The sequence below is a fragment of the Saccopteryx leptura genome, chromosome 2 (assembly GCF_036850995.1).
Source record: "Saccopteryx leptura isolate mSacLep1 chromosome 2, mSacLep1_pri_phased_curated, whole genome shotgun sequence".
In the NCBI taxonomy this organism is placed as follows: domain Eukaryota; kingdom Metazoa; phylum Chordata; class Mammalia; order Chiroptera; family Emballonuridae; genus Saccopteryx; species Saccopteryx leptura.
Window position 1 is genome coordinate 214,090,954 of NC_089504.1, and position 16,959 is coordinate 214,107,912.

A 16,959-nucleotide genomic window follows, 5' to 3' on the forward strand; every position below is an offset into this window, starting at 1 on the left:
ACATACACATGTATATACATCACATTTTTTTAAAATTCATCTGTTGATGGACCCTTGGGTTATTTCTACCTTTTGGCTTTTGCAAATAATGATTCTATGAACATGGATATGCAAATAATGGAGTCTCTGCTTTCAGTTCTTATCAGTAAATGCCGAGGAGTGGAATTGCTGTGTCATATTATCTCTTCTTTTTTTTTTTTTTCCTGAAGCTGGAAACGGGGAGAGACAGTCAGACAGACTCTCGCATGCACCCGACCGGGATCCACCCAGCACGCCCACCAGGGGCGACGCTCTGCCCACCCGGGGACGATGCTCTGCCCCTCAGGGGCGTCGCTCTGCTGCGACCAGAGCCACTCTAGCGCCTGGGGCAGAGGCCAAGGAGCCATCCCCAGTGCCCGGGCCATCTTTGCTCCAATGGAGCCTTGGCTGCGGGAGGGGAAGAGAGAGACAGAGAGGAAGGAGGGGGTGGGGGGTGGAGAAGCAAATGGGCGCTTCTCCTATGTGCCCTGGCCAGGAATCGAACCTGGGTCCCCCGCACGCCAGGCCGACGCTCTACCGCTCTTCTTAATATTTTGAGAAACCACCAAACTATTTTCTACAGTAGCTGCACCATTTTGCATTCTCATCAGCAGTGTGCAAAGGGTCTGGTTTCTCTGTGTTTTTGCCCACACAAAAACGTAGCCAGTGGCTTGATTGATGCTTCTGGTTGTTTTTTTTTTTTTAAAATAATAACCGTCATAACGGATGTGAAGTGGTATCTCGTAGTTTTGGTCTGCATTTCCCTAATGACTAATGATGTCATTGAACATCTTTTTTAATGTGCTTATTGGCCATCTGTGTATCTTGTTAAGAGAACTGTGTATTCAAGTCCTTTGTTCATTTTTGAATTGTGTTTTGTTTTTTTTTTGAGTTGTAATTCCTTTATGTTGCAGTTATTGATTCCTTATCAGATGAATGACTTACAAATATTTTTTCTCTTTTGTGGATTATCTTTTCACTCTTGATAGTATCCTTTGATTCACAAAAGTTTAAAATTTTTATTACACAATAAAATTTATCACAAATAGTCTAAATTACTTTTCCATTTGTTCTGTTTTTGGTGTCATATATAAGAAATCTTTGTCAAATCCAATGTTTTGAAATATTTCCCTTATGTTTTTTTCTAAGAGTTTTGTAGCTTAAGTTCTTAAGTTTAGGTCTTTGATCCATTTTTATTTCATTTTTATATTATATATAGTAAAGATAGGGATCCAATGTTCTTTCGTATATGGGTATCTAGGTTTCCCAGTACCAATTGTTAAAAAGACTGTTAATTTTCACTGGATGGTTTTTGAAACTTGGTGAAAATCAATTCATCATATATGTGAGGGTTTATTTCTGGGCTCCTTATTTCTTTCCATTGGCCGCCTGTTTTTGTGTATCACACTAACAGTTTTGGTTACTGTAGCATTGTAGTAAGTTGTAATAAGTTTTGAATTCACAGAGTGTGAGTCCTTCAACTTTGTTTCTTCTTTTCAAGATTTTTTTGCTATTTGATATACTTTGTAATTCTATATGAGTTTTAGGATGGATTTGTCTATTTCTGTAAAAAAATGCTCTTAGGATTTTTATAGTGATTACATTAAATCTATACATTAAGTTGAGTAGTATTAACATCTTAACAATATTAAGTCTTCCAATTCATGAACATAGGATATCTTTCCATTTGTGTAGGCAGCCTTAATTTCTTTCAGCAGTGTTTTATAGTTTTTATTTTACAAGTCTTTCATCTTCTTGGTTAAATTTAATTATTCTTTTTGTTGTTATTGCAAATGAAATTATTATCTTAATTTCACTTTCAGTATGTTCAATGCTAGTATCTAGTAATGTCATTAATTTTTTTAAGTATTGATCCTTATATTTCATACTTGCTGCACTTTTACAAGTTCTAATACGTTTTGAGTGATTCCTTAGGATTTTCTATATATACCAATAAGATCATGTCATCTGTGAATAGACATAGTTTTCTTTTTTCCAATTTGGATGTTTTTACTTTTCTTGTTTAATTGTCTTGGCTATAACTTCTAGTATGGTGAAATAAAATGGCAAAGGTGGGCATTCTTGTCTTGGTCTTGATCTTAGAGGAGAAGCTTTCATTCAGTCTTTTACCACTGAATATGTTAGCTGTGGGTGTTATGTTGAGGGGGTTTGCTTCTATTCCTAATTTATTGAGTATTTTTGTCATGAAATGCTGTTGAATTTTGTCAGATGTTCCTTCTGCATCAGTTGAGATGATCATTTTTTTTTCATCCCATTACTGTGGTTGTATTATTTTTATTTGTTGAATCATCCTTGTATTCTAGGAATAAATCTCACTTGGTAATGTTGTATAATCCTTTAATATACTGTTGACCCTTGAACAACGCAGGGGTTGAGGTGCCAATCCCCACACAATCCAAAATTTGTATTTTTCTGAAGTTGGAAATGGGGAGGCAGTCAGACAGACTCCCGCATGCGCCCGACCAGGATCCACCCGGCACGCCCACCAGGGGGCGATGCTCTGCCCATCTGGGGTGTCGCTCCATTGCGGCCAGAGCCATTCTAGCGCCTGAGGCAGAGGCCATAGAGCCATCCTCAGCGCCCAGGCCAACTTTGCTCCAATGGAGCCTTGGCTGCGGGAGGGGAAGAGAGAGACAGAGAGGAAGGAGAGGGGGAGGGGTAGAGAAGCAGATGGGCGCTTCTCCTGTGTGCCCTGAATGGGAATTGAACTCGGGACTCCTGCACGCCAGGCTGACGCTCTACCACTGAGCCAACCAGCCAGGGCCCTGCATATAACTTTTGATTCCCCAAAACCTTTAGTTGGCCTTTTGCATCTGCAGATTCAACCAAACTCAGATCAAAAAGAGTAGTTTTGATTCCTGGACAGGATTGTAAAAATACTGTTTACATTTTCAATCAGATGTAAAACCTGTGGATACAAACGATTATTTACTGGAAATAAAAGTCTTATGTAAGTGGATCTGTGTAGTTTAAACTTGTGTTGTCAACTGTATTGCTTAATTGGTTTGCTAGTATTTTGTTCAGGATTTTTACATCACTATCCATAAGATTTATTGGTTTGCAGTTTTATTGTAGGGTCTTTGACTTTAGTATCATGTGAGGGCAATGCTGGCTTCATAGAAATGTTAGGAAGTATTGCTTCTTAAGCTTTTTTTGAAGAGTTTGAAAAGAGTTGGTATTAGTGCTTCTTTAAGGAATTAGTATAATTTATCAGCGAAGTCATCTGGTCATTGGCTTTTCTTTGCTGTGTGTGTTTTTTTTTTAAGATTTTATTTATTGATTTTTAGAGAGAGACGAGGTGAGCAGCAAGAAGCATCAACTCATAGTTGCTTCTTATATGTGTCTTGACTGGGCAAGCCTGGGGTTTTGAACTGGTGACCTCAGCATTATAGGTGGAGACTTGATCTCCTGCACCACCACAGGTCATGCAGGAGTGTTTTGTTTTGTTTTTTTGTTTTTGTTTTTTTTGTGACAGAGACAGAGAGAGGGACAGACAGACAGGAAGGGAGAGAGATAAGAGCATCAATTCTTCATTGCGGCACCTTAGTTGTTCAGTGATTGCTTTCTCATATGTACCTTGACTGGGGGGCTACAGCAGAGCAAGTGACCCCTTTCTCAAGCCAGTGACCTTGGGTTCAAGCTGGTGAGCTGTGCTCAAACCAGATGAGCCTGTGCTTAAGCTGGTGACCTCGGGGTCTCGAACCTGGGTCCTCTGTGTCATAGTGGGACACTCTATCCACTGCGCCACCGCCTGGTCAGGCAGGAGTGGTTTTTGAAAATTGTTTCAATCTCTTTACTAGTTGTAGGTGTATTTGGTTTTCCTATTTATTCATGAGTCATTTTTGATTATTATATGTTTCTAACCATGGGTTTAATTTTTATGCTAAAAGCCAAATAAGTCATTTTTTCCTTGCCAGTGTTAGAAGTTTAGTTATATGGTTTGTTGGCTTTCATTTATTAATTTAGAATGATATCTGCTTTGTTCTGTCTAGTGTTTCCAATGCTGCTATGGAGGAATTGTTAACAGCTGCAACTACAGGCATTTTGAGGCACATTGCAGCTGAAGAAATGACTAAGGAAAGGGAGCGAAAGGAGGAGGAAAGGAGGCAGGCTGAAGAGGAGAGGTTAGTGTGTCTCATCCATGTATGTACATGGGGGTCAGAGTGTGTGGACAGAGGAGAGAACTCAAGCAGGCCTACGATGCTCTTGCTGCTGGTGTCCACTGCATCAGACCTGAGGCTCGCCCCGCACCCTCATCCACTTCGACCCAGGGAGTGGATGGGGGTCGAGGCTACACCCACCTTGTGAGCAGCAGCCCTTCTCTGCTGGGGCTGGGGGAGGGTGGTGGTCATGGGCGCTGGGGTGGGGTCAGCCATGTGATCTGTGTCTGGTGGGATCAGAGGGTTAGGCCTGCCAACTCAGGCAGCACAACTCAAATCCCCATTTGCAAGGTTATGCAGTGTGATGTCACTAAGTTTTATTCTTAAACATCACTCTTGTGCCTAATTCTTTTTTTAAACATTTAGGTTGAAACAAGAAAGAGAACTAATGTTAACTCAGATGAGTCGGGCTCTGGCTGCAGAGTTGACAGAACTGGTGGTAATGGAATGTGTGAGGGAAACGTGCTCCCAGGAGTTGAAGTAAGTGAAGTGCTGTGTCCTTCAGTGTGAGAGAAATGGTCCAGCCGGAGGGAGGAGGGTCATTCTGGCCCTGTGGTTAGGCTGGTGCAGCGCAGGCTAGCTAGGTTTCACTTTGACAAGGAGCACACACATCTTTGGATGGCCAAACACTAGCACATCATCCCTGTATGTTTGTTGCCTCCAGAGAGGGCCTCATTTTCATTCTTATCTTCATTGTGGACCCTGCCCTGGGTGTGGGGATGTGTATGCAAGAGAATTTACCAGCAGTCTTCATACCAAGTTACTTATCATTAGTTTTTCTCAAGTAGGAGATCCTTCTCTTGTTTCATATGTTAAAATACTTCTTGGTGCTACCTCACTTAAGAGCTTTATTGATTTCCATGCCAAGCTTCAGGGAAGACAGAGGTTCAGTTGTTCAGGTAAATCTGTCCTCATGCTTAAGGTCTTCGAGATAGCCTTGAAGGAGATGGATTTCTTAGTACTGAACTGACCACAGCTCCCAGTGTAAATGGGGAACAGAGCCCGAAGGCAGAAGTGTGTTGTTTCATTACTATTTCTTTCCATCTCTATTCATTGGAAATCTATTTCCTCATGTACTATAAGTAATAGACCTCACAAATTATGGATATATGTCTTTTCTTAATCCCAGGAAAGGGATATTAGGAGATAGATAAACCCAAGATTCATTGATGGGCAGGGAACATGATGTTCTCCTTGCTTCCAGGAGACTGAACCTCACCCAAGAGGGTGGGTGTTGGAAATGGATATTTGCCTGTTTAAGCTACTTCCATTTTGTGACTAAATTATTTGATACAGTTTCTTGCTCTCTTGGTTAATAGAATTTTGTAAAAATCTCTCTTATAGATCCTGGTTTGTCTGTGGCCCACCACTGTATGACCGCAGGCTGCCAGTTGTGTACTTGAGACACTTCTAAATGCAAACATCAAATACTGCTAAGATGTCTTAATGGTCATTTAAAGAACTAAACTTTTTAACCATTTTATTAAGTAAGGTTTATTTCTGGATTATTTCCAAGGGCCCCATTGGACCTGTGATCTAGTACCCTGTACCGTTCTTGTTACTTTTTTTCTGTTATGTTTGTTGTTTGGTGATTCTTTCCAGATGGCTATACATTACGTAAAATGAAAATCTTAAGCTTCTCTTGTAGCAAAGACATAATTATGTTTCAATCTAAAGGATATAGACTCTTGTACTTTTAAGGCAAGCTTTTACTGTGTGTGGGCCCTGGGTATAGTGTCTCACATGCTGATGGCCCTGTTCCCTAGGAGTGCAGTGGAGACAGACCAGAGGGTCCGAATGGCCCGTTGCTGTGAGGACGTTTGTGCCCATCTAGTGGACTTGTTTCTTGGAGAGGAGATTTTCCAGACTGCAAAGGAGACCCTCCAGGAACTTCAGTGCTACTGCAAGTATCTTCAGAGGTGAGTCACATGCTCTTACAGATAAAATCCATGCAGGAGTCTTTTATAATGATTATACTTTCAGATATGATCAGTTATGTACATGCAGAGATGCAGACACACACATCACATTCCTTCCTAAAGGGCATAATGTAAGGATAAAATAAGGGGATAAGTAAGGAATTAGATTGGGGTGGGATTGTTCTGTATTTGGCAAATATACTGCTCACAATATATTTCAAAATGAATATGAAGCTATAAAATATCCCCTAGTTATTGTGAACAGTATATTATAGGTTGTTTTCTGTTATTTACCCATTGTACTAGATACAGGGAAATGGTTATGAATAGGTGAAACAAATAGCTGTGTGCTAACATAATTTATAATAAAAAAGGAATTCTTAGGGAAATGTATATAACATAGCAGTGTATAGTCAAATAGGTTGTTTTGGAGATAACACTAAAAAAAAAGGAATGTAACAACACTCAGCACAGTGGTTACTTTGGGGAACAAAAAGGGGTAACCACTGTGCTGAGTGTTGGGGTGTGACTGAGCAGGGTTCACAGGTGTCATGGGTGCTGCTTCTCAACTGGGTGGAAGGACATGGGTGTTTGATTCATCGTTAATCTTTAAAGTGGGTGTATATGTGTTACATGTTTTGTATGGTAATTCAGTTCATGTAAAATTTAAGTAATACTGGTCTTGGCAGTTACAGCGATATGAAAGGGAACATGGTAAGCTGTGAGTCTCCATTCCACGAGAGACTCCATCTTCTTCCTCAGAAGCAGCAGCTGCTTGTGTACACACCAGACACCTTCTGTTCTTTTTTGTTCGCAGCTCTGTGCTCAGCCGTTCTTTCCTCCATTTACTTGGAGGTGGAGACCTGATCACAGCAGCAAGTCAGCTTTCCCGTTGTCAGTGGCAGCGTAAATGACCCACCTGACTCTGTGGATGAGCTTTCACTTGGATTTCTCTCTTTAGCTATGACAAAGAGTACGTAGTAACCATCCTTGTGTACACAGTGCACATGTGTCTGGAGATAAGTTCCCATCAGTGGTGTTGTTGGGTCAGAAGGTTTACGTACCTTGCATTGGATTCATATTGCCAAACTGGATTCCAGATAGCAGTCAGGGTTAGCTGTTAAGTTCAGTAATTTTTTTTGCTCACCACCACTTATTTACTGTCAGGCTTCCCCATGCCTGGGATTGTTGTTTGTTTTTAAACTTTCTTTTTTTTTGTCAAGTTTTTTTTTTTTCTTTTTTTTTCTTTTTTTTTTTAATTAATTTTTTAGAGAGGAGAGAGAGTGAGAGAGAGAGAAGGGGGAGGGAGGAGCAGAAAGCATCAACTCCCATATGTGCCTTGACCAGGCAAGCCCAGGGTTTTGAACCAGCAACCTCAGCATTTCCAGGTCGACGCTTTATCCACTGCGCCACCACAGGTCAGGCTGTCAAGTTTTATTCTAGTTTCTTAGTTTGAGGACTGTTGCTGAAAAAGACTGAACATATTGTCAAAAAATGAGTTCCTGTGTTAATGGTGCTGGAGTGTGTTTTTGCATATGTCCCTGTGGTGAGTGTTTAACATACGCAGCGATGATTTGTTGATGTGTCCTCCAGGTGGAGGGAAGCTGTTGCAGCCCGGAAGAAGCTAAGGCGCCAGATGCGGGCCTTCCCGGCCGCGCCCTGCTGTGTGGATGTGAACGATCGGCTGAGGGCACTGGTGCCCAGTGCAGAGTGTCCCATGGCTGAGGAGAGCCTGGCCAAGGGCCTTCTGGATCTGGGCCACGCAGGAAAAGTGGGCATCTCCTGCACCAGGTCAGTGCTCAGCTTACTGCAGTGCCTGCTACATGCCTCCCCGACCCCCAACCCACTTGTTATTTGGAGGGACAATGGGTAGAGTCAGAGAGCGTGAAGACAGATGCAGGACTGCGGTTTTTCAGGTGTTCTTTCCCTCCAGTTCTGGATGTGAGGTTGCTTTGTCTGCTCTGATTTATATGTCTTTTATCCTTAAAACACAGGTTCCTGGTAATTGAATTTTAGTTGGAACTACCTATTTTACTCCTGGTTTTCCCGGTCTAAGACTACACCATGCCCCCCTCACCCCCCCCCCCCAATATGGACATGTCTTGTCCATTCTCATTGGTGTATCCTGAGGTCCACGTGGTTTCATTTTCACTCCTACCTCCTGTTTCCTGGATGTCCGAATTCTTCTGCGTCTGTCATTTCTGCTGCCTCCTCGCGCACATCACCCCTACCACCCACACTGCTTCTTCTGTCTTCCAGAGGAGCATTTTAGAGACTCCACCTTCCAGCCTCCAGTCTCTCCACTCAGGGCTCCCTCCTATGCCCCTTTGGCATGGCCCCCCCTGCTGTTCCTCCCAGTCACCATAAGCATGTGTGGTTCCTTGGGGCCCTGCCCAGGTCTTTGCTTGAGCTAGCCAATGCTAGCCATGCCAGGCTTGGCCTTTCTCTTCAGGCCATGCCAATGTCACCTCTTGAGTAGGGCCTCCCAGTGGGGAGCCCTGGAGAAGGAGACATGGAGAGACTGCAGCAATGCACTGTCTGGGTCTCATGGCGTGCCTCACCTTCCCTTGGGCTGTCATAGGACATTTTCTCTGAAAACCATCTCCAGGATTTCATTTGGCTCCAACAAACTGTGCAGTTGCCTAGATTCCTGAGGTGTCCTGTTCCTGCATCTGTAAGTGGGGTGGACAATAGCGGTGACCTGTCTCAGACACACTCTGTAGTCAGGGCGCTCAGGCTCCTTTTTGACCCATGGCAGCTTTAGCACTGGCCCGGCCTCCTCTTGGAATTGTGGTTGCTTCATCTGTCTCTGCCCAGCTCTCCACTTTCAACACAGCCCCCTGCTCTCTGTTCTTCCATTCTGTCCCCTCTCCTGGTAATCTCTGTCCTTCACACTCATAACTCCCCTTGTGCTAAGGCTCCTGTGTGCCAAACTCCTGTATCCAATTTCCCACCCAACTTAAGAACCTAATCTTCATCCAAGGTCCTTCCCTGGCTCACAGGATGCAGCCTGTCCTCCCTGGGCTTAAGTCATGCATCTGGACTCAGACCTATCATCTGGGGCACTGCCTTCACCACCTCTGTCTGCCGGCTTCCACCTTTGACCCCTACATCCTGTTGTCCTCTCACCACCACAGTTGAGTCAGGTCACCTCATGTCTCTATTTGACCTCTCTGCTGCTCCCTGAGTCCTTGCATGGCTGCCCTCACCTCCCACCTCTGTTGTCCCCCACTGCTCTCCCTATACTCATTTTCTTTCTTTCTTTTTTTTTTTTGTGACAGAGAAAGGGACAGACAAGGACAGACAGGAAGGGAGAGAGATGAGAAGCATCAATTCTTTGTTGCATCTCCTTTGTTGTTCATTGATTGCTCTCTCATATGCGCCTTGACTGGGGAGCTACAGCAGAGTGAGTGACCCCTTGCTCCAGCCAGTGACCTTGGGTTCAAACCAGTGACTTTTGGGCTCAGGCCAGAGACCATGGGGTCATGTCTATGTTCCTACACTCAAGCCAGCAACCCTGTGCTCAAGCTGGTGAGCCTGCGCTCAAGCTGGCAAGCTTGCATTTTTGAACCTGGGCCTTCTGCATCTCAGTCTCACTATCTACTGTGCCACCACCTGGTCAGGCCCTGGACTCATTTTCTACACACATGCTCACTCCTGCCGTGGCATAACTATTCCCTCTGCCTCTCCCTCAGAAATAGTCATGCTGTTTCCCCTATTTCCTTTAGGCCTTTGCTCACATGTCACTTCTCTGACCACCCTGTTTGAGACCACTGCATGCCCACATGCCTACCATGCCATCCACTTGGAGAGGTGTGTTTTCCCCTATGACTGGGTACCCGAAAGGGCAGGAATTTTATCTGTTTACTGCTATCTCCTATGACTGGCAAATGGTAGATAATTACTTGAAATCTGTGGAATGAACAGGTCTCTGGCTGATCCATTTATCAGAAGAAGTTTTCTTCATCTCCTAAATATTTCACACCTGCACATACTAACCACTTTTACTGAAAACGTCAGTAAGTACTTATCAGATTCCTTCCATGGGCACTGATAATAGTGCTGTTCTCCCTTTCTTCATAGGCTAAGGTGGCTCAGGAACAAGACTGCGCACCAGTTGAAAGTCCAGCACTTCCACCAGCAGCTGCTGAGGTCTGTCATGCCCCTGCCATGTGCACTGCTCCTACCCTGGGGCTCAGGCACCACCAGCTCACCTGCCATCTTCTGTCCCTTCCAGTGATGCAGCTTGGGCGCCCCTGGACCTGTCGTCTCTAGTGGCTGAGCACCTCCCTGGTAGGAGGGAGCATGTGTTTTGGAAGCTATTGCTGATGTTGCCTGACTGTGGAGAAGAACAGTTCCCAGGGAGTCCTGGCAGGTCAGGGAGGGGTTTCCTCGGGGGTTTGATGCTGAGAAAGCAGTCTAGGGAGGTGGAGTGACCGTTCCGGAGAGTGTCTGGGCAGTGGAGCAGCACAAGGGGTGGCTAGGGTGTCAGAGGGGTGTGTTCCTCTTGTGCATGGTGGGAACACTGATGTGTAGGTTTGTTTTGGTGCTTAGACTTGCAGTCTCTTTTGTTTGTGATTTGAAGTTGACAGTAGATTATTTAAATTTTTATTCTGTAAATTTAACAGTAGCCTTTGTCCAAAAGCATTTCAGAGTTGATTGTTATTTAAAGTTATGCTAAGAAGTAATTTTTAGAGCCCATTTCATTTTAGAATCTTGGAGAAGACAGTTTACAATTTTTATGCTTTAGCTGCATTATTTTTTCCTTAGGAAAAAAACTTTGTCATTTAAAAAAAAGAAGTCCAAAAAATTGACATGGCATTATTTTCTATAACCAAATTGCTTCCATACTTTTATTTATTAATTAATTTATTATTTATTTTTAAATAATTTTTTAAAATTTGTTGATATTTAGAGAGAGAGGGGAACATCTGTTCCTCTATGTGCCTTGACTGGGGATCGAACCAGCAACCTCTGCACTTCAGGATGATGCTCTAACTAGTGAAGTCATCTGTTGTTTGGCCAGGGCGACCAGATTGCTTCCATGCCTTTAAAGCAACTATAAAACATACTACTTTTCTTTTTAAACAGCTTTATTGAGCTGTAATTCACATATACATCTCACCCATTTCAAGTGTCCATTTCACTGGTTTTTAGTATATTCACAGAGTTGTACAACCATCACCATGCTTTAATCCCAGAACTTTTTTTTTTAATTTGAAAAGAAACCCTATATCTATTAGCATTCTCCATTCCTCCCTACCTTCAGCCCCTGGCATCTACCAATCTGTTTCCTTTCTTTATACATTTGCCTGTTCTGGAATCATACATGATTATATTTATGACTGGCATCTTTCACTTAGCATACATGTTTTCTAGGTTGTAATGCATGTATCAGTTCTTTTGTGTCTGTGTGTATGTGGCTGAATAATATTCCATGAGATGAAAAATATATCACATTTTATTTGTTCATCAGTTGATTGTCATATTTGGGTTGTTTCCACTTTTTGGTTATATGGTAATGCTGCTATGAATATTTATGTATAAGTGGGCATATGTTAGCAGCTCTCTTGGTTATTACCTAGGAGTGCAATTGCTAGCTTGTGTGATAACTTTTAAGTCTTTGAAGATTTGGTGAACTGTTTTCTATAGTGGCTGTATCATTTTCAATTTCAATCAGCAATGTTTGAGGATATTAAGTTCTGTGAACACATTACTTTTTAAGTAGGAACACATGTGGACTAAGGAAAAAGAAAGTCAAAAAGCTTATCTCATAAGACAGCTAAGCATAGATGAGAGTTGTGGTGTTTTAAAAGTATTTAAATGATTGATTTTTTAAAATAGCTGTCTTCTGATTTGCTAATTTATTAGGAAATATATGTCCCAAGAATTCTTAAGGTCTCAGGCTTGAGAAATTTGATTCTGTAACACATTTATATTTTAAACTTGAAGGATTTTTTTTTTTTTTTACTGATTCTAGAGAGGGGGAAGGGAAAGAGAGAGAAAGAGAAAAGTGGGTGGGGGAAGGAGCATCAACTCGTAGTAGTTGGTTCTAATATGTGCCTTGACTGGACAAGCCTGGGGTTTCGAACTGGTGACCTCAGCATTCCAGGTCAATGCTTTATCTACTGTGCCACCATAGGTTGGGTTATAAGGATCTTTTCTATTGCTCATTATCTTTTCTTAGTGCTTTAGATTCATAAATCACATTAGAATGAACCAGTTCCATGAGTGCCCTCGCCTTTTACCCAAATAAATAACCCAGTAGAGTTTTGTTCAGACCAAACCTCACAATAAAATTTTTGTGGACCTACATCTGTGTGGTATTTCTTTCTAACATCTTTTCCTGAAAATCTGAATAGTTTAGATTTAGAATAGAATTCTTTTTCAAGTGCTGTTTTCTTTTATTCGCAGAATTCTAGCAAATTGGTTAAAAGTCAAGTTCATGGGAGGTGATCGCTTGGATGACACATGCAGTGATTCTGGTGGGATTCAGACACTCACGCTGTTTAATGGCCTGAGCAACAAAGGGAATCAGACAATTTTTGTCAACGTGTGTATAAAGGTGAGTTACAATCACTTCACATATTTACTTCTATGATTTTCTTATTTTCACGCAATCCAGACATCACTGGAATCATAAATGCCTGCAGTGATTTTGAAAGAATGGTAAGCTCAGAAACAAGTATCATGTCTGTATCTCCCTGTGTCTTTTTTTTTCCCCAAGTGAAAGGAAGGAAGGTAGAGATAGACTCCTGCATGTATGGGGACTGCAACCCACCTAGCAAGCTCACTAGAAGGTGATGCTCTACCCAAGGGAGGGAGTTGCTCCCTTGCTCAGCCTAGCTCTTCTTAGTGCCTGAGGTGAGGCCATGGAGCCATCCTCAGTGCCTGGGGCCAACTTACTCCAACTGAGCCATGACTGAAGGAGGGGAAAAGAGAGGGGGAGGGCAAGAAGCAGGGGGGAGGGGTAGAGAAGCAGATGGGCGCTTCTCCTGTGTGCTCTAACTGGAAATCAAAACCGGAACATCCATACTCTGGGCCAACACTCTACCACTGAGCCAACCGGCCAGGATCTTCTTCCTGTATCTTGATGACATCCCATGGACCCCTATTTGGTGTGAGATACCAGGCTACAGTCCAGCAGCACAATGAACCTTAACTATCTCTGGTCATAGACTACTTTGAGAACTTGGTGAAATCTCAGAACTATCCTGACAAATGCATAGATGCACTTATGCTCTTCTGCATATTATTCTGAAGCCCTGAACTCTATATTTGTGTCTAGTAATTAACCCAAGAGAGATAAGAAACAGAGCATTTCACAAAATGCAGTAACTATTACATTTCACATGGTTTGTTAACTACTGACATCTTTGTTAGAATAGTTTCCTGATAACATCAGGTTTTAGCAAAAGATTAATTTTTAATCTTAGTTTTTACTAAACTAGTTCCCAGCTATTATATGCATATATTCAGTATTGGACATTTCAGATTAGTTGTTTTTGCTTTACATTCAGGTTGTCTTCAGTTTTCTGATACAAGTTCGAAAATTTGTTCTTTATAAATATTTGTAAAATACTTTAACTTGTTCTCTGACAAAGTCTTATTTCATGAGAACCTGTTTCCTCATTAGATTCAAACCTGCATAAATGAATTTTAGATTTCAGTGTATGTGTACATTAATAAAACAGATGCGTATCTTGTTTACTTGGAAAACAGTATTGCAGGGAAGAAAGTGTGGAATTCAGTGTTGAGCAGACTTGGTGTTGATAGCTGCTGCTCTGGCCAGCTCTCTGGGCCTCGATGTGGTATCTTTTATGATGTGGTGACCAGAATCTCTTGAGGGCTAGCTGTGCTGCATGCCCAGAGGGCTAAGTGAAAGTTAGCTCTCTTCCCCATGTACTGACGTTAAAGCCTGCACTGCCCAGGTCTCTCCTCTTCCTAACCAAGTCGCCTTTATGATACCTGGTCATCTGCTGTGACACTCCAGTCCATGGACCCTCTGTTCTTGAAACTTCTTCAAATTGTAGTTTGATTATAGGGGTTTTGTTTCTTTTGTTTTTCCATTTTAATAGAATCTATTATAGTTTCCAAGTGTAAAAGAAATACAAGTATAAAACTTTTTAAATACAAAGAAATATAAAGGAACTATAAAGATGGTAAGAGCCATCCATACCATCACCATTTAGAGGTAATAGTAATATCTTGGTACACGTTCTTCCCTTTTTGCCTATGATTACAATGTTAAACTTCACCTACTGGACAATTAGTTTGTTGCGTCTCTCTTTATTCTTAAGATTCTTTTTTTTAATGTTTTATTTTTTTTATACATAAATTTTTATTAATTTTAATGGGGTGACATCAATAAATCAGGGTACATATATTCAAAGAAAACATGTCCAGGTTATCTTGTCATTCAATTATGTTGCATACCCATCACCCAAAGTCAGATTGTCCTCCGTCACCTTCTATCTAGTTTTCTTCGTGCCCCTCCTCCTCCCCTCCCCCTCTCCCTCCTTCCCTCCCCCCCTCTCCCTCCCCCCCATAACCACCACACTCTTGTCCATGTCTCTTAGTCTCATTTTTTTTTGTTGTTGTTTTTTTTTTTGAAGCTGGAAACGGGGAGAGACAGTCAGACAGACTCCCGCATGCGCCCGACCGGGATCCACCTGGCACGCCCACCAGGGGCGATGCTCTGCCCCTACAGGGTGTCGCTCTGTTGCGACCAGAGCCACTCCAGTGCCTGGGGCAGAGGCCAAGGAGCCATCCCCAGTGCCCGGGCCATCATTGCTCCAATGGAGCCTCGGCTGTGGGAGGGGAAGAGAGACAGAGAGTAAGGAGAGGGGGAGGAGTGGAGAAGCAGATGGGCGCTTCTCCTGTGTGCCCTGACCGGGAATCGAACCTGGGACTTCTGCATGCCAGGCCGATACTCTACCACTGAGCCAACCAGCCAGGGCTTAGTCTCATTTTTATGTCCCACCAATGTATGAAATCATGCAGTTCTTGGCTTTTTCTGATTTACTTATTTCACTCCGTATAATGTTATCAAGATCCCACCATTTTGTTGTAGATGATCCGATGTCATCATTTCTTATGGCTGAGGAGTATAACATAGTGTATATGTGCCACATCTTCTTTATCCGGTCATATATATATTTTTTACTGTGATTAAAGCCTTTAAGCAAACTCTTGGCCAATACAACAAGAATCCATAAAAGAGTAGTGTCCTTAACATGTTCACCAAGTACAAGTTGGCACCAACACCATTCCAAATCCCTGCAAATGCAAAACAACCCCAGTTCAGTCCGTTAGGAGCTATCACAAGGAGCCAGGAGTCCAGGAAAAGTCCGCATGGCACTGGAATTGTCACAATTCTATACTTTGCAGCTCACATCCAAGTCCCAATGACTGCTGCTTCTAGCTGGTAATGATTCAGGTAGACTGGAAAAGCCATCTGCAGCATGTGTGGAGATGGAGCCTCTGTTCTCCTCTGTCTGGAGAGATGAGACCAGGGTGCTTTTCCCTGGAGCTCTGCGACTGTGGCTTGGTAAAGAGAACCTTGGGATACACTAAGCTGGGTGACAAAGGTAAATTCACAAAAGAAGTTGGCAAAAGGGGGAGAGAGAGCTCTAAATTAGGAGTAGGTCCCAGCCTGAAATATGAGTGGGGCATTGAGGTAGGAGGAATAAAGGAAACACTATATATTGAACAAAGTAGCAGAAAATAGGACTATCAACACCCACAACAGAGAACTTTGAGGGAAGAATAAAAAACCTGACTATTCAGGCAAGACATAGTTAAGTGGCCCTTGTGCAAATGAGATCAGTTTACCTACTTCTTGGAATAAATACCCTAGGCTCGTCCACAGTGTCATAGATGGGGCCGTCGGCCCTGGGCACCTTCAGCCTTCAGTGGCAAACCACAGCATTCTCGGCAAGGTTAGGTCATAGGTGGCTGGAGCAGGGCTGGAAGAGACTGAATCTCCCTTAGAGGAGCAAGGGGGAAGCCTACCTTCCAGTGTCCCTTTTCCTCACAGCAAAGGCATGTAAGCCTGGCAGGCTTTAGCTCAATGACCTTCCTTTTCACTGTTGAAGCAGGACCCAGATGGACTCCTATGAGACTTCTTTGGGGCGTTGGAGCCTTTAAGGGCATATCCTAAAAGCTGGTAGTTCCCCTGATCTCTTTTGGGCTTTTTCTGCCTCTTGGTACCTTAAAGACCATGCTCAGAAGATCTCTCTGAGGCGTTTGAGGATTCCCATCCGCCTATATAAACCTTTTTCATATTTCTGGAGCTATTTAGAAAAAGACAAAACAGTGTTATTAGCTGGATCAAATAAAAGAAGGTAGAAGTTTGCAGGAGAAGATTTGGCATCACCTGTTCATCAGCATTCAAAAGAAATTTAAAATTTTTAAGTAAAAAGCATGATATGATAGACCCGTAGGAGTTCCAGGATATGACTCCCCCCTTTAAAATGTTTTAAAAATTGACCTTAAAATATTTGTTGGGTACACTTGAAGAATACCTTGACTTTAACGATTGTAAGAGATACCCATAATTCGAAAGGTTTGACAAAATACAGTAAAGGCTTTTGCTCCATATGCAGGAGAATTGTCAGTTTAACCAGTTTAGGAAATCCAATAATAGAAAAATGCATACAGACAATGAGCTATAACATGCTTAGCAGCCTGTCCTGTTCTGACAGAGGTTACTATAAATCCAGAATAGGTATCCACTGTAACGTGGACAATAGGACTGTTTGCCAAATGAAGGTATATGAGTAACATCCATTTGCCAAAGTTGTCCTGGCAGAAGTCCTTGAGGGTTAACTCCAAATGAA

At 42.5% G+C, this 16,959-nt stretch overlaps 1 protein-coding gene across 3 annotated transcripts in view; it reads left to right on the top strand.

Annotated features, from left to right (window-relative positions):
- The window catches only part of MCM3AP (minichromosome maintenance complex component 3 associated protein), a 65,520-nt gene that overhangs the window by 25,988 nt on the left and 22,573 nt on the right, over positions 1–16,959 (top strand). For all 3 annotated transcript variants that reach the window (XM_066369959.1, XM_066369961.1, XM_066369960.1), the window contains exons 15-21: positions 4,032–4,163; positions 4,566–4,679; positions 5,966–6,118; positions 7,712–7,909; positions 10,202–10,270; positions 10,356–10,493; positions 12,533–12,683. In XM_066369959.1, coding sequence (XP_066226056.1) covers positions 4,032–4,163; positions 4,566–4,679; positions 5,966–6,118; positions 7,712–7,909; positions 10,202–10,270; positions 10,356–10,493; positions 12,533–12,683 — 955 coding nt within the window. The remainder of the gene's footprint in view (positions 1–4,031; positions 4,164–4,565; positions 4,680–5,965; positions 6,119–7,711; positions 7,910–10,201; positions 10,271–10,355; positions 10,494–12,532; positions 12,684–16,959) is intronic.